The 25394-nt window shown below is 40.8% G+C and overlaps 1 protein-coding gene and 1 long non-coding RNA gene across 5 annotated transcripts in view; one reads left to right on the forward strand and one right to left on the reverse strand.

Annotated features, from left to right (window-relative positions):
* LOC100891167 (sorting nexin-5) overlaps positions 1-25394 on the reverse strand; it is a 47705-nt gene that overhangs the window by 11175 nt on the left and 11136 nt on the right. For 2 of the 4 annotated variants that reach the window (XM_030972488.1, XM_030972486.1), the window contains exons 3-6: positions 24489-24590; positions 16305-16398; positions 13831-13943; positions 12079-12268 (exon numbers count right to left, since the gene is read on the reverse strand). In XM_030972488.1, coding sequence (XP_030828348.1) covers positions 12079-12268; positions 13831-13943; positions 16305-16398; positions 24489-24590 — 499 coding nt within the window. Of the gene's footprint in view, positions 1-12078; positions 12269-13830; positions 13947-16304; positions 16399-24488; positions 24591-25394 lie in introns of all 4 variants that reach the window. The other 2 variants (XM_030972487.1, XM_030972485.1) reach the window with 1 other exon arrangement.
* On the forward strand, positions 924-20020 carry LOC115919225. The gene is made up of 3 exons (XR_004061754.1): positions 924-935; positions 12749-12754; positions 19786-20020. It is a non-coding gene; the product is annotated as an uncharacterized LOC115919225 (long non-coding RNA).

The following is a 25394-nucleotide window of genomic DNA, read 5'->3' on the forward strand; positions in this document are numbered from 1 at the left end:
TAAAGGCCCGGTCCCACTGCACTTATGCTATGGTCACATTACCCAAAAGTAGCCTGCTCGGCGGCCAAGCGGCGAGTTTTTAACCAATTCTGTCCGGCGTCTGCCCGGCCACCGAGCAGCGGCCACCCGGGCACTGCTCGTTTTTAGGGCATCGCTCGGTCGCCGCTGAAGTTTTAGCGCGGAGTTAAAATTTGGGCGGCGCCTGCTCACTTTTCACTCGCCGCCCAAAATACGCTCGGTGCCTGGGCGGTCGCCGCCCGGGCACTGACCTAATCGCTGGGTGATGCCTAATTCCAGCAGCGACCGAGCAGGCTACTGATTGGTCGGTCGCTGCTCTGATTTGTGACCATAGCTTAACGGATGCAAAGAGGATGTAAAACGTTTAAAAATCTTGCCATCCGTTGGAAAACGCTATGTATCGATTGTGTACTCATTGCATACGTGTTGCATACGCTCTATCCATCAAGCATCCGTCCACTGTGATTTCATCCGCGCAAAAAGTTTTGAGCTGCACAAAACTTTTAGAACGGATGAACTTCCGCCGTGTACGATGTAAATACGCGACAAATACGAGCAACAAACGTTCTATGTCCGTTATCATCAGTTAAACGTCCGCTGTATCCTCTCTGCATCCTCTGGGCATCCTCGCAACTCACATCCGCTGCAGCTGAAAACGAAAAGAGGGAGGAAAGATAAGGTACATGGAAAGTCTATACATCGCTAGTAGCACGGAAATAGAAAGGATGTAAGCGTATGCATCTCGTTTATAAAGTATTCAAAGCTGTCATCCACTTCCATCCGCTTTCATCCGCTAGGCTTCCGATGAACATCCGTTTAACATCCCCGCTACATACTACCCATGTCCGTTATTTTCCGTTCTGTTTTTGCAAATTTTCGCAAATACTCGTCGGCTGTGTCCTTTATGCATACTGTACGTGTTGTGTCCGTCGGCCAGTGGGACCGGGCCATAATCTAGAGATAATTATCGATCAAAATTGATTACTCTCCCCCTTTCTCTCCCCCACCCCCTCTTTCTCCCTCCCATCTCTCTCTCTCTCTCTCTCTCTCTCTCTCTCTCTCTCTCTCTCTCTCTTTGGATTTAGGCTTACATTATTATTCATTTGCATTTTATGAGCTGTGAATATATATATATCATCGTTTCATATTGCCAAATGTATATTATTTGTTTTAAATATAGGCCCATTTGTAAACTGTTTTTTAGCCAGTGGCGGCAATCAACAGTGTTAACCATGAATAAATAAATAAATAAATTATTACTTCAATATCTCAGATAAATCAAGAGTACATACATGTATGTATATTAAGATAACATCTGGATTGTTTCTTCATCTTAGATGTTAATGCATGAGAATATAATCATAGATCTTGACCTAGGTTAACTTGACCTAAAAAGAAGCCCATAATACGACTTTCTGAATCATTTTTTTTAAATCCAATATTAAGTCTATAAGGCCTAAGCACAGTCATTGTGAAGTTGGGGAAGGATTAACCCAAATTAACCCAGCAGTGGAAAACACTCCGTCCCTCGGATAGGACGTTAAATGGAGGCCCCATGTACAGAAGAGTCACTACCTTTGCATGTTAAGAACCCACTGCACTATTCGTATAAGAGTAGGGGGAAACCCCGGTGTAGTGGTCCACCTGCACACACCCCCAGTATAGTACGATAATACTCTGTAAAGAGGTCTGTACTCAAAAGGAAGAAGAAGATATTACCCAATGAACAATATTTTGATTTCAGTTGTCCACTTCGAATCTGATTCTGTGTTAGCAGACGACCATGCCACTGTACTGTGTACATATGCTAAACGATGCGCGATGCCGATGGCAATGTTATAGTGGCGTTAATGATACATGTATAACTCTGTGGAACAGACACAAAGCTGCTCAAGTCCACGCGCATGCATACAAACCATCTAGTACACTGATAGTCTTTGCTCAAGTGGCAATATTGGCAATTTCGACATGTTAGGGTTACGGGGAAAAAAATTGCGACCCGCTGGGTAAGCGTGGCTTCACTCCAGTCGCCGCTGGAAGTAGCTGCGCTCGCTAGATGATACATCGCAAAATTTATTTATGGCGAAATCAGACCACTCAGTGACAACAAATGTACAAGTATCAAAAATACAAGTCATTGATTACTTATAAGTGTTTATATTGTCAGTTTGAGATCATCGTCAGGATTGATGACTGCCTTTTATCAGGAAAATGACGTCACGATTCGCCGAAGCTCCATACTTGCGATAACTGCCATCACACGCCGTACATATAATACACGCACTGTACTTGTGTACTGTACATGTACATAATACACTGTAAAGCATTGTGAAGATCACAATTTTCACTTCCGCATAACTGTATTTCTTCACCAATATATGATTTTTTTTTTGGTGGAAAATAAAAGACAAAAGCGGAAAATCAGAAAAAGAAAAATAAAGCGGAAATTTTCCGCCAAAAGCGGAAAGGTTGGGAGGTCTGTAATGCGATCACTAGAACGAGACGTACTAACGGACAACCCGAAAACATAATGCCTCCGGCTACTTCGTAATGGGGGGGCATAAAAACGAATAAATCTACTTATTACTGAAACATGGAAAATTCTCGAGACCAGTTGATTTTCCTCGTTATATCAGGACGTACATAAAATGCTCATATAGGATTCCCTGTACATGTACAATAATGATCGTTATTTCCTAATTCGCAAGCTCAAACAGAAATAAATATTTTCCTATTGAGCCTACAAAATTTGCTGAAACAAAAAACATACAACACATACATATATATACAAACTGATACAAAATGAATCACCTTGGGGGGTCTAATAAGCAGTCTTCGTATACTGTACTATTCATAAATACCAGTGTTGAGTTAGGACCGTGACCATCAATGATAATATTTCTACAACAATTTATGTCTCCTTGGCAATCTGTATATCACATTAGGACTTTAACAAATCATGAATTCCGTAAAAACAGAAAAATCAGAACTGATTTTATTATTTACTACCTAAATGTATGTATCTTCCTATTATTTGCTATTTTACCTTAACTACGCAGCCATCGAGAACTAAAACATGACATCCGCGCATGCCCAACCCCAGTACATCGCCTTCCCAGGGTTACATGCGCGCACTCATGCCTGCCATCATCCTCTTTAACGAGCCGCCTGAGACAACACTTAAGGAGAGGGGATGAAGGGAGGGACATAGGTAGAGACAAAGATTTATATATTAATAATAAAATCAGTTCTGAATTTTTCTGATTTACCATAAGAAATCAATGTATCTACTTATTATTTGCTAAACCAGCACAGAAACACCGAGTGGCATGTCCCAAGGGGAAGGTGATTAATGGGGATTAATGGCCAACAATGCCGCTAACAGGGACAAAGTCATGAACAGTACCTCCCCAGAAGGAACTGCCCTGAGATAAAAAGAAGTGAAAGAAACGGGAGACTGCCAAAAGGCAGCCCCAAAAATATCCTTTAGACCAATACCTCAAAAAAGTACTGATGCTCATAGTATCGTGGGCTCTGGCCTCACAAAAACTCTTGGTCCTGTCCAAGTACCATTTGAATGCCCTCACTGGGTACCATATTTAGTCCTCCTTGACCAGGAAAAATCAAAGAGAGGGTTGAGGAAAACCTCAACAGGCCCGGAGGAAACCAACTGGTTCATAACCAAAAAAAGGGGGCCTGGGTAAAAGTCTAATGCCCCATTTATCCCACCGGATAAGGCCGGAGGAGGTATAGAGGGCACGGAGAGTACTCCTCCTCTGCCCAGACGCAAAGCGATGAGGAGCAGAGCCTAGACCATGAGATGCAGGAGAGAAGCTTTCGACATCAGTCCAAAGGGAGGCTTAGACAATGCCTTAGGCAGTCTCCAAACAGGAGACAACTTAGGGTTAGCTGGTTGTTGTAGAAAAAAACAAACACAGCAACTTGGTTAGGATCCGGAAATCCAAAAGAAAGGTGGCCATGGCCGAGCGGTATCCACGAAAAGTGGAAAGGGCTCTACAATCGCGCCTACTGAAGCCATACAGGGTGAAACACATAGGTCTTCAAAACCCAACGGGAATAGGCTACCAGACGAGAGTCGTAAAGGGACCTCACGAGGTCTCTACGACTCTCAGCTACAAACCTAGAGGCTCTCTCAGAGAGTCCCAAAGCCTCAGCGTCTTCCCAACAATCGCCGGGCTGTCAGAGAGAACACAGTGGGACAATGATGAAGGAGCCTGCCAGACGCTGGGACACTAGGTCCGGCCTCAGCGGGGGAGGGAAAGGATGTCCGTCCAAAAGAGACAGAAATCAGAAATCACTGATTTGAAAACAGCCGGTACAGGAAACCCACCGGGAAGCTCGTTGCCTCAAAACAGCAGTGACGGACTCTGATTACCCTCAGGGTTAGCTGGGGAATTGTGTCTGAGAGAAGCCCGTGCAACAGTCCTCAAGGACTGGCCAACCAATCTTGAACAGCGCGGTGATATTGGCTAAAAGCCAATCCTCAGGTAGATCTCCACTGTCTAAGGATTGTTGAAATACGTCGCGCAGTACTGGTGCTATTTCATTTGCAGTTTCCTTTAGCATCTCTCAAAATACAAGCCCCTCTTCTTAAGCATTACATGTCTGATATTTCGAGTCACAGACAGTTGGGTAGCAAAGTTAAAGTATGTCTGATAATTCACTCCCAGTCTCGAGACATATACGTGTGTTTACTAGAAAGATGATCATCAATTGGATCAAAAGTTGAATCATAAAAAGGTAAGATCCTACCGTAATGTTGGTCCCTCAAGGGGCTTCGGGACAGGCGAAGTCCAGCTCCCGTCAGTGTGATGCAAACCAATAAATTGAGACAAAGCTGTAATCTGAGGTTAGCTTCTCTAGCTCCAACACCAAGCCTAGACATCTTGGCAGGTATCGAGATGAACAATGGCTACTTCTGTAGTAATTAATTCAGCGTTTGGACCGGTTCAATGTGTGGATAACACAATGAATGCCAGCGCTAAATATTATCAGTTAAAAATCAGACTAAAAAGTCTATCTATCTAAAATACGATGATGTTCTAAGAAAAATGTCCACATGAAATATGCATACTAAAAATCACATCGAATAGATTCCGAAGTGGAAAAAGGTATTAAAAGTCTATTAAAAAAAGCGAAGTCACGGTAAAAGCAAGATGGCAGCAAAGCACAGCAGTGACGATACGCGTGAAGCCACAGTAAGTCTTGCTGTATGGAGACTGCCTCTCGCGATCCCCAGAACTCCGGCGTCGGTAGCGATGGTGTTAGCTACTCCTATGCGTCGAAGCACAGCAGTGACGATACACGTGAAGCCGCAGTGAGTCGTGTTGTACGGAGACTGCCTCTCGCGATCACCAGTTAGCTACTCCTACGCGTCGATTCTACAACATCCAAATAGTCGGAAACGCGAGATCAAAATCCGTTTAAATCCAGTCCCATCGGATCTAAAATTTTCCTAAAAGTTCTTAAAGGTAAGCTTTGATAGTAATAAAACTCAACTAAAAGGTTATTTTACAAGAATTTTGTGGATAAAACAAAAAAATAAAAAAAATCAATCGGTAAAAACAGGAGCTCTAGTAAAACATGACCGATCTAGTCCATGATCGTGTGTCAACGCTTAGCTCCACTGATAACCGATCACATATGCCAAAGCCAACTGGGAGATAGAGTCCCAGACAGGCCCGCAGCCCGGGGAAAGCCAAACCCCAGAGGGGGAGGGTGAGTCCCGATCCAGCTACCCACTCCTCCCTTGGAGGAGTAGCAAGGGTAGTGGGAGAAGAGAGCCTAGCCACCACCAAAAGGAAAAAGGCTAGCCACAGTATAGAGCCTCTCAGAGGCCGGATTACACCAGAAAAGTGAAACTCGGCTCAGACAAGACACATCCGGGGCAGGGGTCATGCTCCTAACTGTCCCCGGGTGACTGATGGGACCAGGGTAAACCCTGTTGCCCAACAAGATGCTTCAAAGCAGTCTGAACAGCTGGAGAGAAGGCAGGCCGAGGTATAAACTTTACTACCGTCCACTCCGTCTAAGTCACAGTCAGAGATCTCAGAAGTCTTGTGAGACCGGCACACTTGCATTTAAGAGACGTGGATCCAACAATGTTAGTGAAACTGGGGTCACTCCAAAACGAGAACAGAGCTTGGGGAGCTCAGTGTGATGACTTCTACATGACTGGCCATCCAAAGTGCGACGCACCCGAAACATGAAAAAGTGAAACACCAGAAAAGTGAAACTCGGCTCAGACAAGACACATCCGGGGCAGGGGTCATGCTCCTAACTGTCCCCGGGTGACTGATGGGACCAGGGTAAACCCTGTTGCCCAACAAGATGCTTCAAAGCAGTCTGAACAGCTGGAGAGAAGGCAGGCCGAGGTATAAACTTTACTACCGTCCACTCCGTCTAAGTCACAGTCAGAGATCTCAGAAGTCTTGTGAGACCGGCACACTTGCATTTCACAGACGTGGATCCAACATTGTTAGTGAAACTGGGGTCACTCCAAAACGAGAACAGAGCTTGGGGAGCTCAGTGTGATGACTTCTACATGACTGGCCATCCAAAGTGCGACGCACCCGAAACACCGCTTGTGTGGGGTGAGAGAAGTCTCGAGCGAGAGCCTGTGATGCCCTTACACCCCCCCCCCCCTCCTGAACCAAGCTCACTCACTAATGAGCTAAACGCAGCAGCCATGACTAGAGGGGGAGGAGGAAAATCTCCCAACTCACAAGATACCTGTCACCGGACTGGCAAACCACTGTCAGCAGTATTCCTGTGGAGGGAGCCCCTTGTCTGAAGAGAAGGGAAGCATGGGCTGCATCGGGCAGACCTGGTGTGAAGGTCTCAGGCAAGTATTTCTCCAGGAGAGCCTGGGCGTCGGCTGCCAAACCATGAGAGGCTTGGGGGCCACGCAAGTGTGTGACCCAGGATGAGTTTGGACGTGTGCTGGTGGTGCTCCGATTAAACGGGCCATCCACCTACTTTCTGAGAAGCAATCATCAATAAAAAATATATCATCTTTAAAAGCTCATTGTATGGAGTCTTTTGGGATCATCGATCTTTATATTGGATCAACATTTTATAGTTTTATCATCGTTTTACATCTTAAATTTGTTCTTTTTGTTTTTTATACAAAATTTGAAAGAAATTCATCAAGAAATGTGGTCTGCAGAGTGCACACAAGACATCTATCATAATATGACTTTTAACCCTATAGAAAACGGAACACTGGGGCAGCATCACTAACAATTATAGGTGTGTACTGTATAGAATATACCAAGATACACCTCTCATACAAAATTTGAAAGAAATCTGTCAAGGAATGTGGCAGTAAGAGTGCACACAAGAATATGAATCCAAAGGGGATACAATGACATGAAACAACGTGAAAGCCTCTCATGGCAGACACAAATTCACATATCATGCAAAACATGTCCACATGTCAATCTAAATGTTTCCACCACACTCAACAATCGTGAATGCATTGCAATTATGATTATTCCAGTAATTGCCTTGTACTTAAACACATGGGTGGAGAGTGGCAAATTAATGGGATTAATGTCATACCAAGGGACATTAGTGCCAAGCTTCCATTAGAACAGGCATAAGAATGGAGTTTGTTGAAAAAAAAATGAAAATTATAAATATTTAAAAACATGATCAAACGGAGCCGAAGGCAAGGTGAAAAAGGGGGGTTAAGGGAGCAGAGGGCAATTTAGGTAGGTACTTAAAACTGGCATTTGCAAAGAACTTTCAATGTAATTTTGCACTTCGGGAGTTACCTGTTATGTTAAACATCAAAGAATGCACATAGACTAGCCCGGTACATCTAACTTTCTAGCGAAATCGCGACATTACATTTAACTTTTTTCGGTACTGCCTGGGAGTGTAATTTCTACATCTTTATCTAACCAAGACCACGTCCATTTATCTTTAACATCTTTGTCCTAATTTTGTACGATGTGTTCTTCCCTTCAGTCCAAAATCCACTGCATTTTGAAGTCGGATGCTTCCGATAATCAAGGATTTATTTTACAAAAAAGTTCACGCACTCAGTGTATTATGATTGTAATTCGTAAGCAAACATGGCCGCCGTGCATGCGCTCATGTCAGTTTTTTCAGATCGTGCATGCAATGCCATGAGGCTTACAATACGGGGTCGTTGATTGGTCAATTTCCAAAAAAATTACGTAAATGTTTCTCGTCTACAAGCGAGCGACTTTGCTTTGTGTATGATGTCATTATACAGCTACAGGCGCCGTAATTATTGCTATCATGCTTATCATGCTATCGTGTTTATAAAATGCATCTTTTGAGAGACGATCTCTGGTTTTTTAAAGCTAGTATATAACTCAATTTACGTACAAAATACATCACCCTGCACAACCTCTACCCCCCAAATTTTATACCGGATTTACATTGAACTCAGAGAGGACACATTTTGGCATTAAAAACACTAAAAACCACTGAAACGCGAAGGATTCTCATGCCTGTAGAAGTCTCAACTCTTGGATTGAAATTTAAGCGCATATACACCTGTACCACTATATAACAACACTTTAAAAAAACTGATAAGTTCGAGAGGAGAGTGTGCTATGAGTACATAATGCAAGTGTGGTGTAACGATGTGTGATAAAAAAACTTCTTCTTAAAAACTTTAACAAGGGAAACGCTCTCGGTGGTCTCGCCTGCATTACGCAATTCGATATGATGAAAAATTGAGGTTAGAACATTATTTATAGGCAGGGTGGCCCATTAGCAGGCTCTGAATGTAATCAGTATTTTGAAGTGAATATTGACTAAGAATCATGAACAAATAACAAAAATTGATTCATTTATTCTCATATTAAGTTGTGAAAACATAATCCAAGTCTACTGACCTAAAATGACCTTTGACCTTGTGACCTGCAATTTGTGTCATATGTTGATGCCACAAAAAAGTTTGTTGACCTAAAATGACCTTTGACCTTAACTTAGTGACCTAAATTCTACTCACATAATTGGGGATACTTGATAACCCTATAGTCCCAGTTTCATTGAATAAGGACTTTTACTTTTAAAATAATATCAAAAGTTAAAAAACTTAACCTTAGGTTAAGTTTTTGATGTTGACGCCGACGCTGCCGCCGCCGCCGGAAAAGCGGCGCCTATGTCTCGCTTTTTGCTACACGGGCAAGACAAAAACTTCTCTGTACAAACATCATGACAAACATTAGTTGTTTAAAATTGAAACCCCCATTTAACTTTCACTATACTCCTAGAGCTAAGCCGAAGGTAAACACTAGCGTTATTCAATGTAATCACCCCCCCCCCCCCCCCCCCCCCCGAGACCCTGATGGGGTGATATACAGGGATAGAGAGAGAAAAGCATGATAGAGGGAGAGAGGAAGGGAGAAAGAGTGCTAATTGTCACAGTTAAATTTGTTGTTATATCGCCAATTCTCGGTCATTTTGCTTCGACCGACTTTTATTTTGGTCTTCATCTAAATTATAAGTGACTTTTGGACATGAAAATATCTTGAAACAAGTAAAACATATATTTCCTACTTCTCATTTCCTTTCAGACTAAGCCCCAGTAAGAGTTTGTTTGTACACTAAGATGATGAAGAGTACAGACACAATCCAAAGCTGTGACATCATAAAAACATATTTTCAGAATATCTCAATTTGTTATTCATTTTCCAAAAGAGCATCAAAAATAATGTCTGAAAGTCAAAAACAAATTGAATATGTGAAGTATTGGCTGAGATATGACCATCTGAATAAATAGATGTCCTATAGGAACTCAGTGTTATATTGCTCTGGCTCGTAATGTTATGAAAATGAAGAAAAAATTGAGAAATTCCAAAAAATAGATTTTTTGATGACGTCACACTTCACCACTCTATTTCATAATCTCTCACGCAGAGCTGCAAGGCTCTGTCCAAGTTTAAACGAGGGAAACAAAAGTGGGGTCGTGATACCCCACCTGATTTACATTGGTTCCTGTGTTATAATGGTGGGCTATAATTTAACGACAGCTTTTCGTTATGTCGTAAAAGTGCTTCACAGATATGAAGGATTGCATAACGGTGAAGGGATGACGAATTGTTGACGACAATGGGTTGTTTGCTAAACGTGATTGGTGAAACAGTGTAACTAGAGTTTTTTTAATTACTGTCTTTCAACAGTAGACTGATTGGTGGAAGTATTCAGAAGAGCCAAGGAAGAAACTAGGCCTGAGTCAAACCGTTTAACCGACGGTTATCCGACCGCATTCATCAAAACCGTTTAGCATTTCTCGCTCCGGTTAACCGTTATTTGCATACATTTTGGAATGTGCTAATAGCCGATGATAAAGATAATCAAAGAAACCGCAGTGTAATGTTACACCCTGGCCGCTGTGCGCTAGCTTTCTGGCAGCAGTAATCCCCATGAATGAATTTGTAAACAATAAAACAACCAGCCCCCTTCTCTCTTTTCTCACCCTCTTTATTCCCTTCTCTCTGCAATGTGTTCATCGCTCATGTACCTTTTCTTATTACTGCACTCTCAGCTCACAACTTTCTAAATGTTTACACATTCGATGGTCAGTTCCTCTCACATCCCTTCTCCCCCGAGTCTCTCTCTCTCTCTCTCTCTCTCTCAATATTAATATCCATCCCTTGCCGACTCGCCCCCTAAAATAATGTTCATATATAAATAAAATACAAAAATATTGATAACAATAATAATTGAAGTTTTAGAAATATCAATCAACAAAGTCTTGGATATTATTTGTGAGTAATTTAAGTTTTTGATCATTCTTCAATTCAGCCGATTAACACAGCCACCCTTTCTATCTAGTCTCACTTCTTACTTCTTCACTCATGTCCCTGCCTCGTCCATGCAGGGACATGCAGGGACATGCTAGCCCATATGCATGCTCTCTCAGTCACACACACATGTACACACAAACCTCCGGCGCCCAAATACACTGTACATACACACAGATGGAGAGCTCATGCTTGTCACATGCACACATGTGGGCGTGGCTTCTTGACCTCCCACTGAACTGGGTACGGTGAAAGCACGCGCGGTCACCAACCTGTAATTTATGCTGGTATCAAACTCCACCCACATAGCTAGAGAACCTTCCTGATTGGTCACTAACTTGGATCAGCTCATTGCAGGGTGTGTCTTGGGTGTGTGTGATACACACTTCCACATAATTTCATATGGCAATGATACATGCAGGGAGCTCTCTCCCTGACCATGTGCAAACATTGCATTGCAAAGGCATATATAAACACGTCACAGATCAGCTAACTTCACAGAGTAACTTTGCAAGGTTAATCGTGATATCAAATTCAGATGAGGAATAATAAGACATGTTTTATGTTGTTTATTACTGGTCTCTGTTTATCAGGATGACCCAATTTGTGCCATAGTCCGGGGCTGGGAATGCTCAGCCCGACAGTCTGAAGACCAGCAGGGTTCCGAGCTACAGCACTATTAAAAATACTGTATTTTCACTTTTTCAGATTATTATTAAACGGTTAAACGAAACCGCCCGTATACTTTTAACGGTTAACCGTTTAGCACAAAAACCGTAATGACTCAGGCTTAGAAGAAACATTTAGGGTAGAGAGTATCGGGGAAGCACACATTTACAAATATAGCTGGTTAGGTCTAGATTTTCTCTGCCCAAATATTGCCAATAATTTAAATTTATGAGAGCTTTCCGCTTCTAACGTGCCAGCGCTCATGCAACATCACTCACTGTGCGTGCAGTTTGTGTGGAATGATCTTGGGGCGAAAAAATTATGCTCCAATGACCTGTTGTACACATGTTATAACAGGAATGCAGAAGAAAAAGTTCCTGTAGGCTCATTGGTTAGCACAGAATCTATTTTTGCAAGTGAAAAATATATCAATCCCACACTAAACAAGCTTGAAAACGGCAGTCTAGGTCTCATGTTAATGAAAACTGTACCGGTAGTCCTTATAGCACGACAGATCCTGGACATTAAATTATGACTGATCGGTATAGGTAGACTAATGATAAAAGGAAGAAAAGCTTACTTTGTAAATGATTTGTTCTCAGTTTGAAGACATGACTAAGATCTCTCATGATAGGTAGCACCTGATTGGCTCTATCTCTCTCATGTTGAAACCCATTGTCTGTGTCTTGGTGACCTCCCTTCATGACCTCCGACATCTTCTGGGTCAGGTTAGAAAATAAACCTCGCTTCACCTTGGCACGTATAGGAGGCTAGACAGACAAGAGTAAAAAAAACCTGATTACTTCTATATCATGCATTCTGTATTCATCTGTTTAAACATTGGCAATGCTAGATGCTTCACTAAATGATATTGAAAAATGCCTTTTTAATATCAGATAATTATAAGGGTAGAAAATCCTTTTTAAATGTAAACAGAAACTACTGATGTAATCATGTTATGGATAACAAGAACAAAATTGACTCTGCGCAGTCGAAAAATATGCCTCCGCTTACAACATTATCAGTATTTTTCATTATTATTTCCTGAGAGCATAGCCAGTAGATAATATTGTTATCTTTGCACCCGTCACACCCTAGCTGCCAGACACAATTTGTAGACACCACAAACAAGTTTGTTTGCCTATCACTTCCTTTGACGTCAGAATGCCCGGGCCTGCTATTTACCACTTGACTGCTCACGATGTACATGTATGTGTTCTGGCTCTTGCTTGTCTGTGCGCACCATGTAGATGTACGTGCTTAGTGCATTGCACTTTCAAGACCGTAGCACTGCATAAGGCCTAGCCCTACTGTGTAATTAGCACTGCAATGATGTTATACAGGTCTCGAACAGTAGATGGCACTCTTCCCCCAAAATACCGGCTTTTTTAGTGTACAGTGAACAGTTTTTGTACAGTACAAAAATGCTGTAGCACAGGCGGTATGAACGCGTTTTCAGCCAATAGCAATCAAGTGGTTAAAGGGATTGGGTAACTTTGTCTCAGTTTCTGAAACAAAACCGTGGATTTAGCTTATGCTGCAATGATAATTATAAATATAATTTTTTTCTTCTCAACCACCACATCCCCCCCCCCCTCCTTAGTAAAAAAAAAAAGGATTCAGGGAAAAAAAATGGCATCTAACAGTATTCCCCCCCCCCCCCCCTTTTGAGTAAGAAAATTGGGAAAAAATCAGGAAAATAAGAGGAAAATAAGGGGAAAATCAGGGTAAATCGGGAAGAAGAAGGAAAAAAATCTGCAAAAAAAAAAAAAAAAAAAATCGGGACAAAAATTGAATAATTATCAGGCCTGGGTCATTGAAGAACCCATGATTTTTACAAGCCGATGGCTTTTCTGATTACCAAGATATTTATGATTGGAAATCGAAATCAAATTTTGTGTTTTCCTAACAATTTTCATAACACTAGTCTATTGGGGAAAACGAGTATCGTAAAACCGTTCACTCAAAGATTTTTACTTTTTTGAGGCACTTCATGATATTTTAAATTGCAATTTTTTTAGGGCTTCAATATTACACCATATCACAGACACTGATAACACGTAGGGCCATGCATCTCAGATTTAACATTGTTAAACGATACCTTTAACAACCATGCCATGGGGGGCAAAATAGTGGTTAAGTTACCATTTCAAACGGGTTGATTACATTCTAATCACCAGCGATCATGTTACAGTGTCTACCTTTTCCTTCTTCTTAAATTTTTTGTGAAAAAACAGAAAGAGGCAAAGTTTTGAGTGAAGAAGTACAAATAAGTAAATTTGATAACACTTTGCTAGATGACTCATGAATGACATGAATGAAATTAACTTACATCTATTGCTGTGAGGAATTTAGCAAGAGTTTCATCCTTGCCTAAGGTACTGTGTTTGATGACCAGGCTGAGGTACTTCTCTAAATGACGGCAGTCTTTATGGAACTCATCACCTACTTGATTAATGAAAGTGAAAAAAAGGTTTTGAAAAAAGGGATAAAGTTTTAATATCTTTCTTGTATGAAAATCAAGCTCTAGCCACAATGTGTTGAAGAAACTGGCAGGGATATTTATATACTATTGGATGGCATTGAGTGTGATACAAGAATATATTGCACGAGCTACGAGAATATTTTCTTGTATCACACAAAAAACAAAGCCATATAATATTATCATTATCTTTATCAGGCTGACTAGCGAATTAACAAAATTTGACTAGCCTCGGTAAATATGGATTTTTGTTTGTGTGTTTGTGATATCGATATCGATACAGATGATTGAGCAATACAAAAACCAATATTGGTCAGTCATCCGGGTGCTGCGCTAAAGCTATTGCATACACTGATTTATTGTACCACTTGGAATCCTTATATAGATATGATTTACTGGTGGGAAAAGTAAAAGTCTTGATCCCAGGTGCTCTACAATTTAAGGCCCGTGCACACCGAACACGACAAACGACAATACGACAAACATCAGTTTACACCCTACACATAACTTAAAAGATATTGTGTGGTGTGATGGCGATGTGGTGTTAGATGATGAAAATGTTGTGATGGAATTAGTTTGAAATCTTGGATTGGAGCCATAAAAATAATTGTAAAAACAAGAAATTTAATTCGTCATTAAAACGATTCAGGTGGTCTGTCTTTTAATCTGAATAACTATAGCCCATAGTCTCAGCTATAATATATCAAAATTCAGAGGAATATGGAGCAACTAGATGGAACTCGACTGCGCGCAGTCGAAATTGATGCCTCCGTCATAGCGCAAGTTTATAAACCAAAAAAGAAGACATCTTTCAAATTCAAGTTTCATTGTAATCCATAAACAGGTTCTCAGAATATCGTGAGTACATGTACAAGCTATTTTTGCATACATAATAAGCCCATGACATTTGACTTTGACCTCATGACCCAAGAATCTACTCAGTTCATTGGCTTTGCAAGATACATACATGATCTAAGTTTGGCAGGAATCCATCAATCTGTTCTAATGATAATACGATCACAAGCTATTTTTGCATACATAATGAGCCGCAAGACCTTTGACCTTGACCTCAAAATCTAATCAGTTCATCGGCTCTGCAAGTAACATACATGACCTAAGTTTGGCAGGAATCCATCAATCGGTTCTTGAGATAAGGCGATCACGAGCTGTTTTTGCATACATAATGAGCCGCATGACCTTTGACCTTGACCTCAAAATCTAATCAGTTCATTGGCTCTGCAAGTAACATACATGACCTAAGTTTGGCAGGAATCCATCAATTGGTTCTTGAGATAACGCGATCACAAGCTGTTTTTGCATACATAATGAGCCCTGCGACCTTTGACCTTGTGACCCCAAAATCTAATCAGTTCATCGGCTCTGCAAGATACATACATGACCAAAGTTTGACAGGAATCCATCCATCGGTTCTCCAGATAACGCGATCACGAGAACGGGAAGTACGGACGGACGGACGGACGTATGTACGTACGGACGGACAACTCGAAAACATAATGCCTCCGGCTACCTCGTAACGGAGGCATAAAAATAAGCGAGATACTGCTCAAAGAACAACGTCATGTAGATTCATGATGTGAATGAAATTCACCATCCATAGGCATAATACGCAAATTAAGTAAATTACTAAGCAAGCAAGGAACTTAACTCATCTTGTATTCAAATCACATTTAGACTTTTACATACGTAAGATAAAAATTTAAGTAAAATACTTACTGATAAGCATTGTGACGTCACACGGTCCATCAAAAGTAATGTGCAATTATACGTTGCAATAAATGCGAATATAATTGTGCGCAGGTATGATACTGTGTTAGAAAACTTTATGCCTGTCAATCAAGGCCTCTAAATAAATGGCTTAAGGGAGCTGTCTTAAATTAAGGGAAAATAAAAAAATACTTACATGTAGCCAAAAGTTTGAACTGAATACCAAAATTGATTAAGTAAAATACTTATTTTCAAACTCAAGTATTAAATGAAATACTGGCCCTAGTACTTTATGCCACCTTACCTTACCCAAGAACTTCCGAACATCAGACTTAGTGACTACAACAACATCAGTTTGAGACACGTCCAGCATCACATCACATAAGGTAGGTTGGATAAAGGTTGTCAGAGGAAAATTTATATTTTTTTCCCCCTCATTCTGCAATATCACTGGCAGATTAATTTCTTTGTGCTGTTTGAGATTAAAATCTCTTCAATATCTGAAAGAATTGTATATTTGTAGTCCTTATCAAAAAGGCTTTTGTTGCTAGAATTTTTTTAATGACATGAAGAGTTACGTTATAATTACCGGTACTGACCTTTGACCTTTGTACTTTCCTCTCCAAGTTCCTTCCTGGATTTCGCAGCCGTATCAGCAGCTGATGACACAGGCCTTGGTGGCAATGGGGGCACCTATATTCACACAATATGATGACTTGATAAGTATTCATGTATATTTTAGAGTGATCTCCATTTCATTGGCAGGTTTGATTTGATTTGATTTCTGCATTTTTCCAATTATAATAACAGAATAACAAAGAACATAATATAAACGTAAGGTATAATACAAAATATACATACAATGATAACTTCGTATCATAAATGTTTTTTTGTCTTTTAACATTTGTACATATAATAACAAAACTTAATATTTCTATAACATATTATTATAAATTTAATGTATTATCCAAACTATCAGTTGAAAAAGTGCAGGAGACCGCGAAAGCTTGACTAGGATGGCGGCCTCAAAAAGAAAAAAAAATAATCTTAAGGTAAAACTTAAAATGAAAAAGTGTTTAAACGTTCTTTGTGTATGAGTTTATGAGTGTGCTGTGTGAGTGTGTATTGTGTGTGTGTAAGCGTGTGACTGTGTGTGTGCGTGTGCGTATGTGTGTGTGTGCACATGCACGCAAGCGTGCGTGTTGGTATATGTAGCGAATAGTGGATGTGCACGTAACTCTCTGTTGGATGGTGGAGTGGATACAAAATGTAGCCTTTTCAATAAAGGAAACCAAGAATACGAAATAGAATACGAAATTTGCAAACATGAGTTGCAATTAATGTGACCAATATTTGAGATATGAATGATAATTGCCTACTGCATGTCGAAATCAATTATGTAGGTACTTCGATATGAGAGATTTTTTAAGAGATGCTTTAAAAGAATAGAGAGATGAACAATGCCTTATTAAATTGGGTAAGGAGTTCCAAACATCTGGTCCATGATGTCTTACTGACTTTTGGGCTAATATTATTTTAGGATTTTCTAAGTGATAATTTGTTGAACAATGGGTGGGATATGTGTGAGTGTTTGAGTTTAAACTGTAAATGTTGTGAAATAAGGATAGTTGTTGATTATGAGAATATTTATACATGAAAATGCTTGTCTGAAAAATGTGAATATCTTGTATTTTTAAAGGTACTATGTCCCATTTGCAGGCCAAAAAAAAATGAAAAAGTTCAATTCCAACTGCATTTGAAAGATAATACTAATTTAGAACTTCCCTAAAAAAGGTGGGGCTTGAAAATGTCTTCAAGTGGGAAAATAACGACTATTAGTTGTCAAATCGACTTTAGGGCTATAGAGCCCAAAAGTAATAGTCTTGATTTTCAGACAATTGTACCGAATGGTCATACGTTTTATGCTGCGCAAAGATTCAATCAGTTTAATCTTGGCCATCACAAGAAGTGGGTTATTGATGTAGACAAATGCTCATGTACCCTTTACAACTCTTTTCATGTATGTTATTACCAAAGAAGAAAAAAAGCCAGTCAGTCACTCAATAGTGTCTGACAGTGAAGTCTAGCAAGTAAACGGGTTTCCTTGCATAATTTGAATATGAGGACACTGCTAACGTTTAAATTTCACAGATAGGACATACATGACATATTCATAATTCCTGCAAAGTTCTACAGTATTTGAGGTTGGCTGCGAAAGGGACATAGTACCTTTAATGGTGTTTGATATTCAGAGTATCAAACTAATTCTTCAGTACTCAAATTTGAATGAAAGGTATGAAATCTAAGAATATCACTGAAAGTTATTTTTTTCTTATTTTCGATAAGATATTGAAAATTGTATTCATACAGCAAATATATGATAACAACAAGAGATATAATCTAAAGAATTTCCAGTTTCACCACCAATAATCTTGCTTCCCATTAATATTTGGACTGAATTTCTCAATATTAGCTTTAACAAAATAAGCTGCACTCTACTAAGAGGGGGGGGGGGGGGGGGGGGGGGGGGGGGGGGGGGGGGGGCCGTGTCCCAGAAAAACTCCTCGATTTTTTTTTTTAGGGGGGATCTTTCCTCCCTCAGAAAATTTTAAAAAGGGCCCCAAAAATGTAAAGCAAATACTGACAAAAGACTGCAACATACTTTTTAGGCTCTGGAAGGCCCAAGAGTGCAGTGTTTAGACAAATAAAAAATGCAAATCTTCTCCGCTCCCTCGCATAATATCTTTCAAAATATACAGGTAAATATTGTAGAAATGTGAAGTGCAAAAAAAGTACCGTATATTGTTTGTTTTTATACTATAGTTTTACTAAGGAATGTAATTTGTTGATACAACAAAACTTCAAAAACCTGTGAGGTGGTAGTCACTTCCGTCACTTTTACCCCTCTCGTTCACTCTGCTCCTTCGCAGTGGCGTACAATTGGGGGGAGGGCAGTTGTCCCCCCCCCCCAATGAAATTCAAACGTGGTTTATTTCTAATAATTCGATACCAGTGATTTACAAATATTGCTAAAATGGAAAGATTTTTCCCTGAGCTTCCGGGCGTTCTGCCCCCTGAACCCCACCCAGGGCCCTAAGACGGGCCCCTGGATGCTCATCTGACCGTAATTAAATGCCTAGAACCCTTAAACTACCGGGGGCTCTGCCCCTGGACCCTACCAGGGCCATAAGACAGGCCCTTGGATGCTCATCTGACTGTAAGTAAATTCCTAAAACCCCTGAGTTTCCGGGGGCTCTGCCCCCTGAACCCCACCCAGGGCCCTAAGGCTGGGCCCTGGATGCTCAACTGACCGTTATGAAATGCTTAAAACCCCTGAGCTTCATGGCGTACCCCACATCAATTTATGCTCCATTTGCTTCGCTCGCTTTGCTCTCCCTGATCGAAAATACTTTAGCTCCCCCTCCCCCCATTTTGAAAAATGTTCTGCGGGGCCTGCATGTAAAATTTAAGATTGGTGGTGATACAGATTTTTTTTCCTGCCCCCCACCCCCCCCCCCCCCAAAAAAAAAAAAACCGTTTTTGCTCGTCCCTCAAATTTCGTCCCCCCCGGTCATGAAAAGAAATAGCCGCCCCGGCACAAAAGACAACCACCAAAATATAACCTTTGACCCTATAACAGATGGAACACAGGTGGCAGCATCACTATACACCAAAAATGTGTAGATTGTATTAAGACCTCCATACAACATTTGAAAGAAATCCGTCAAGAAATGTAGCAGTTAGAGCGCATAAAAGACATATGACCTTTTACCAATATAAAACACGGAACAATGAGGGCAGCATGGGCCAAAAGTGTAGATGTGTAGATTGTACCAAGATACATCTGCATTCAAAAATTTTAAGAAATCCGCCATGAAATATGACCTGCACAGCGCACACTAGTTACCTACCAAAATATGACCTTTTGACCCTATAAAACATGGGACACTGGTGGCAGCATCACCAAAAACTAAAGGTGCATAGATTTTTACCAAGTACCAACATACACTTCCATACTCGATTTGAAAGAAATTCGACAAGAAATGATGCAGTTAGATCGCACACTAGAGTGCACACAAGACCAGGGCTCGAATTACCCACCGGCAATCGGCAATTTGCCGCAATGCCCCTCTCACTGGCCGGAATGCCCTTTTCAAAATCAAACCGTTTACGGCCACAATATTTTAATCCACAAAAGTTTTGCCGACATTATAGTCATCGTAAGCCAACCCGACTTGTAATGTTAAAAAAGGTTTTGTTGCCCATACGGAGCTCTAAAAACAATGATAGTCGGCAAGGTTTTGTTGCCCCTCCGGAGCTCTAAAAACAATGATAGTCGGCAAGGTTTTGTTGCCCATACGGAGCTCCAAAAACAATAATTACCGGAAGGTTTTGTTGCCCCTACGGAGCTCTAAAAACAATAATAGTCGGCAAGGTTTTGGCGCCCCTCCGGAGCTCTAAAACAATGATAATCGGCAAGACTTTGTTGCCCCTACGGAGATCTAAAAACAATAATTATTAGCGAGACTTAATTGCCACTATGGAACTCCTAAATTAATTGGCGGGACTTAATTGCCGATACGGAGATATGAAAGAATGTCATCCAAATGACTGAAACGTTTGGCACAAAAACCGTAATGACTAAGGCTTAGTTTTTCAATCCATCCTTTTTATTTGGACCAATCAATATCGGGAAGTTTTGTTTACCCATCGTTGGTTTAACATCTTCACTTCGCGTTGTGACCTTTTTTGGTGCGTTTTCACAGTTTTTAATCAGTGAAAAACTTGGATTTTTCTCGGGAGGAGGGTCTGGAATTAAATCAGAAAAGGATTAAGAGTCGAGATAATGGTACAAAGAATCGTCTTCTTTCCCATACGTTTTAATTAAAACGTCATAGCTTCCGCCCATCGCGCGGGAGGGGTGTGAATTGAGTTCAGAAAAGGATTAATACCGGTAGTCAAGACGAATCGTCTTCTTTCCCTAATAATTTATTAAAAACGTCTAAGCTTCCGCGCTTCCCTTGGAATTCAGAAAAGGAAAAAGAGTCAAGAACGGTACAACGAATCGTCTTCTTTCTCTAATAATTCAATGAAACGTCAAAGGGGGAAACTCCCCACTCCCTCCAGCTCCCCCCCCCCCCAATTTTTTTTTGAAAAGCATTTTAAAGAGAAATAGAAAGAAAGAGAGCAAGAAAGAAAAAATAGTTAACTACCAGTTTCTCAACAAAATAAGGTATAAAAAATTGCTCATCTGACATTAATTAAACGCCTAAAACCACTGAGCTTCCGTGGGCTGTGGGCTCTGCCCCTGGGACCCAACCAAGGGCCCCTTGATACTCGTCTGATTGCAATTTAGTGCCTAAAACCTTCTGGGGGCTCCGCCCGCTGGACCTCACGCCAATCAGTGTCCTGCCAGTGTCACAAATAAAGTATAAAAATATGTTCATCTGACCGTAATCAAATAGCTGAAACCCCTAAAATTCAGGGGTTTCCGCACCCTCGACTCCACCAGGGGCCCTGAGGCGGGCCCCTGAATGCTTATCTGACCGTACTTTGCCTTCAACCCATGAGTTTCCGGGGGCGGACAAGGTATCAAAAGATGTTCATCTGACCGCAGGCACGAAGCCGGGGGGGGGGGGGCAGTGGGGGGGCGCCCCCCCCCCCAAAAAAAAAAGCCAAAAAAAGAGAGGAGAGAAAGGGAAGAGGACGTATGAAGAAAAAGGAGCAGACAAAAAACATTTTTGAAATTCAGACAAGGATTAAGAGTCGAGAACGGTACAACGAATCGTCTTCTTTCTCTAATGATTTAATGAAACGTAAAAGCTTCCGCACTTTGCGCGGGAGGGGGAAACTGTATTCATGCAGACGAGGATTATTTTCGAGAACGGTACAACGAATCGTCTTGTTTCTCTAATAATTAAATTAAATGTCAAAGCTTTCGCGCTTCGATCGCGCAGGAGGTGGGGTAACTGAATTTAGACAAGGATTAAGAGTCGAGAACGGTACAACGAATCGTCTTCTTTCTCTAATGATTTAATAAAACGTAAAAGCTTTCGCGCTTCGCGCGCGCGGATGGGGGGGGGGGACTGAATTCAGATGAGGAGTAAGAGTCGAGAGCGGTACAATGAATCGTCTTCTTTCTCTAATGATTTAATGAAATGTAAAAGCTTCTGTGCTTCGCGCGTGCGGATTGGGGCGGGGGGAAACTGAATTCAGACGAGAATTAAGAGTCGAGAACGGTACAACGAATCGTCTTCTTTCTGTAGTGATTTAATGAAACGTAAAAGCTTCCAAGCTTTGCGCGGGAGGGGGGGGGGGTGAATTTAGACGAGGATTAAGAGTAAAAAACGGTACAACGAATCCTCTTCTTTCTCTAATGATTTAATGAAACGTACATGTAAAAGCTTCCGCGCTTCGCGCGGAAAGAGGGGAAACTGTATTCAGACGAGCAGGCACGTACGCAGGTGGGGGGGGGGGGAGGGGGTTTGGGGCGTTGAACCCCCCCGCCCTTCGGTTTTTTTTTATGTCTGTATTTTGGAGCAACCCCCCCCCCCTTTTTTGTGATGTTTTTTTTTTTTTTAAATGAAACACACACACACAAAAAAATTATGCCAATGGCTGATCCAAAAAAAGGTGACCCCCCCCCCCCCCACCCCAACGGGAACAAAATGTCAAATTTTCAAATTTCGAGACCAAAAAACAAAAAAAAGTGTCCTCTTACCCCCCCCCCCCCTGCTTATTCAGCGGCTGGCTGAGTCGTTGCGATTTTTTTTTGGGACAAAAAAAAAAAAGGTGGGCCCCCCCCCCCCCTAAGAAATCCTGGATCCGCCCCTGGGTGCACATATCCCCCCCCCCCCCCCCCACCTTGAAAACAACGGCGTGAGGTGATTTTACGCGCACTTTCCACGTTGGCCTTAGTGCCCCTTAGGATAGATTTGTGCCCCTTTCAGTGGATTTGTGCCCTCTCAAAAAAGTGGCCTTGACCCAAATTTGATGTAATTCGAGGCCTGCAAGACATCTATCAAAATATGACGTTTGACCCTATAAAAGTTGGAGCACTGGAGGCAGCATCACCAAAATCTATAGGCATATAAATTAGACCAAGATACACCTTCGTTCAAAATTTGAACAAAATCCCTTCGGAAATGTGGCCTATAGAGCGCACACAAACCATCCATAAAATAATTGCCGGTTACCCTATAGAAGACGGAACACTGGGGGCAGTCACCAAATACACACAATATACGTGTGTAGATTATACCAAGATACACCTCCATGTGAAATCTGAAAGGAATCCGTCAAGGAATGTGGCAGTTAGATAGAGCGCACACTAGAATATGACGCTACGTAACACTGCTTAATCCAAGTACCCCACCGGCAACAATAATATACTTTTTACATACCGTAATTAACGGTGTATTAACCGCATCTTTTTGCAGCCAAAAAAAATTCAAAGTCGGGGGTGCAGTTTATACACGGTAAACCAAAAAAAAAAAAAAAAAAAAAAGATTTTTTAGTTTCGATTTATGCCCCTCCACCTGGCGCTATGCCTGGCAATGTCTCCCAGCTCAGTAATCGGTGTGTTGACTCACCACTCGGAAACTAGAACAACACTCAAATTTGTCTGTCATCTTGGTTTGAAAGTAATCTTTCTGATAGATTTCAATATGTAGTTGATAATAATAATTCCTCCAATTTTTCTTCTATTACACGGCGTACCACAATTAGGTTCTATCCTAGGTCCTCTACTGTTTTTTAAGTCGGCAAAAAGAAAGTCGGCAAATTTTTTTTTTTTTTTTAGGGCGAAATAGAGGGGTGCGGTTAATACACGAGGGCGGTTTATACAACGATAATTACGGTACACCTGTATCTGAAACAAAATATCCTCAACCTTTACAAGTATTTAAAATTAGTGTCAGGCTTTTGTAATTCATGAAAGGGTTGGTGAACAATATACAAATGATACACAGGTTTTAGTGCGTCGGTAGGAATTGTGTGCACAAGGTACCTTTGAATGGTTTGAACCCACGAGGCGCAGCCGAGTGGGTACACACAATTCCACCGGTCCACGAATTCCACCTATCCACAGACCCATGTGCACATCATTCCACCAACCCACGAATTAAACCTGTGCATCATCTGTTTTATAAAATGGGGCCCCAAAAATCATCAATAATACAAAAATCTGTTATTCTACAGATTAACCTGGCGCATGGCAAAATCATGCTCCCCAGTAATTACAGGACGCATGATTTTGCCATAGCCATTGCATCCGGTAATTACCGGAAAGCATGATTTCATGAAATTTGAAAAAAAAAATTAAATTGTTAGTGCAATGGTTGAAAACATATGGAATGACTCACCTTCACATTAAACTTCTTTTCTTTTTTTAATAAGAAAATTATAGAAAAGATTTTTTTTTTTTATTATAATTATTAAAAAAAAAAAAAAAACAAATACCAAAATTATAACGATCAAAAATTAAAAAAATTATAGAACAAAAAAAAAAGAGATATCGGTGGTATCGATTCCCGATATCGAGTGCATCCAGTAAAATTATCTACACGGTAATTGACCAATCAGATTGCAGGGATTCTTCTACCATCTTATAATTCAGGCTGACACACCCCTTCCACACCATAGGAACATGTGTGGACATACATGTACACGTACCTGTACATGATTACCGGTAATGGTGTTTTTCTTTTGTTTACATCATGGTGATAATTACAGTAAGACTAAGAGTTTGTACATGTACATGTATCTTCATGTTAAACACTTACAATAATACCTCCAATGTCATTATCAGTGGTGAGACAGTGTTGTAGCCATTCAAAGTCATCATACACTCTCTCAACAGTCACTTCTGTTCCATCCTCTTCAAGCTGTCACAGAAATGGAAGAAATATGCCATTAAAATCTTGTACATTAACTTTTGAACAATTGCAGATGATTTGAAAACATTGCAAGTACATGTATTTACATAGATCTCCATACATGTGCCATACTCTCTATCACCCTTACACATTGTTGGCAGCATGTATTTTGCCCTTCTCTAATAAAATTAATACTCTGTATAATGTATTTTTGAAGAAAAAAATTGTGCAATTTCTTGTCAGTAGCACCATAGTTGGCATTATTTTTCCAGCAATAAAGGGCTAAATTTGTTTACTAGTCTTAATAGTCTTGCATGTGACCAAACAGAAATAATAAAACCCACAAACATAATGGGTGGTGTTCTCGAAAGCGGACTAACTTAAAGTCCATTGTTTATTCCATCGAATAAGTATGGAATGCCAAGTGTCCATAGTCATGAACATATTTGTGAATAATTTAATCTTTCACTCAATTAAAAAAATGTAATAACATAATTAATAAACAACAATATGATAGATGTTATCATGGTAATATAAGCTATGGTCACAAATCAGAGCGGCGTCCGACCGATTAGTAGCCTGCTCGATCGCCGCTTGAATTTAGGCATCGCCCAGCGATTTTTTGAAAAGTCGAGCAGGCTGTAGAGCCCCCGATGCCTGGGCGGTGCCCTGTCGATTTTCGGTCGGTCGCCGGTCGATTTTAGGTCAAAACTGGGTGAAATCGCAGAGCTTTTCCGCGTGTTGTCCCAGCAGTGACAGACCGGTTACCCATTGGTTTCCGAGCAGTCTCCGACTGATTTCAAAGATATTACA

Source organism: Strongylocentrotus purpuratus, unplaced genomic scaffold (assembly GCF_000002235.5).
Source record: "Strongylocentrotus purpuratus isolate Spur 01 unplaced genomic scaffold, Spur_5.0 spur5_scaffold_6, whole genome shotgun sequence".
In the NCBI taxonomy this organism is placed as follows: domain Eukaryota; kingdom Metazoa; phylum Echinodermata; class Echinoidea; order Camarodonta; family Strongylocentrotidae; genus Strongylocentrotus; species Strongylocentrotus purpuratus.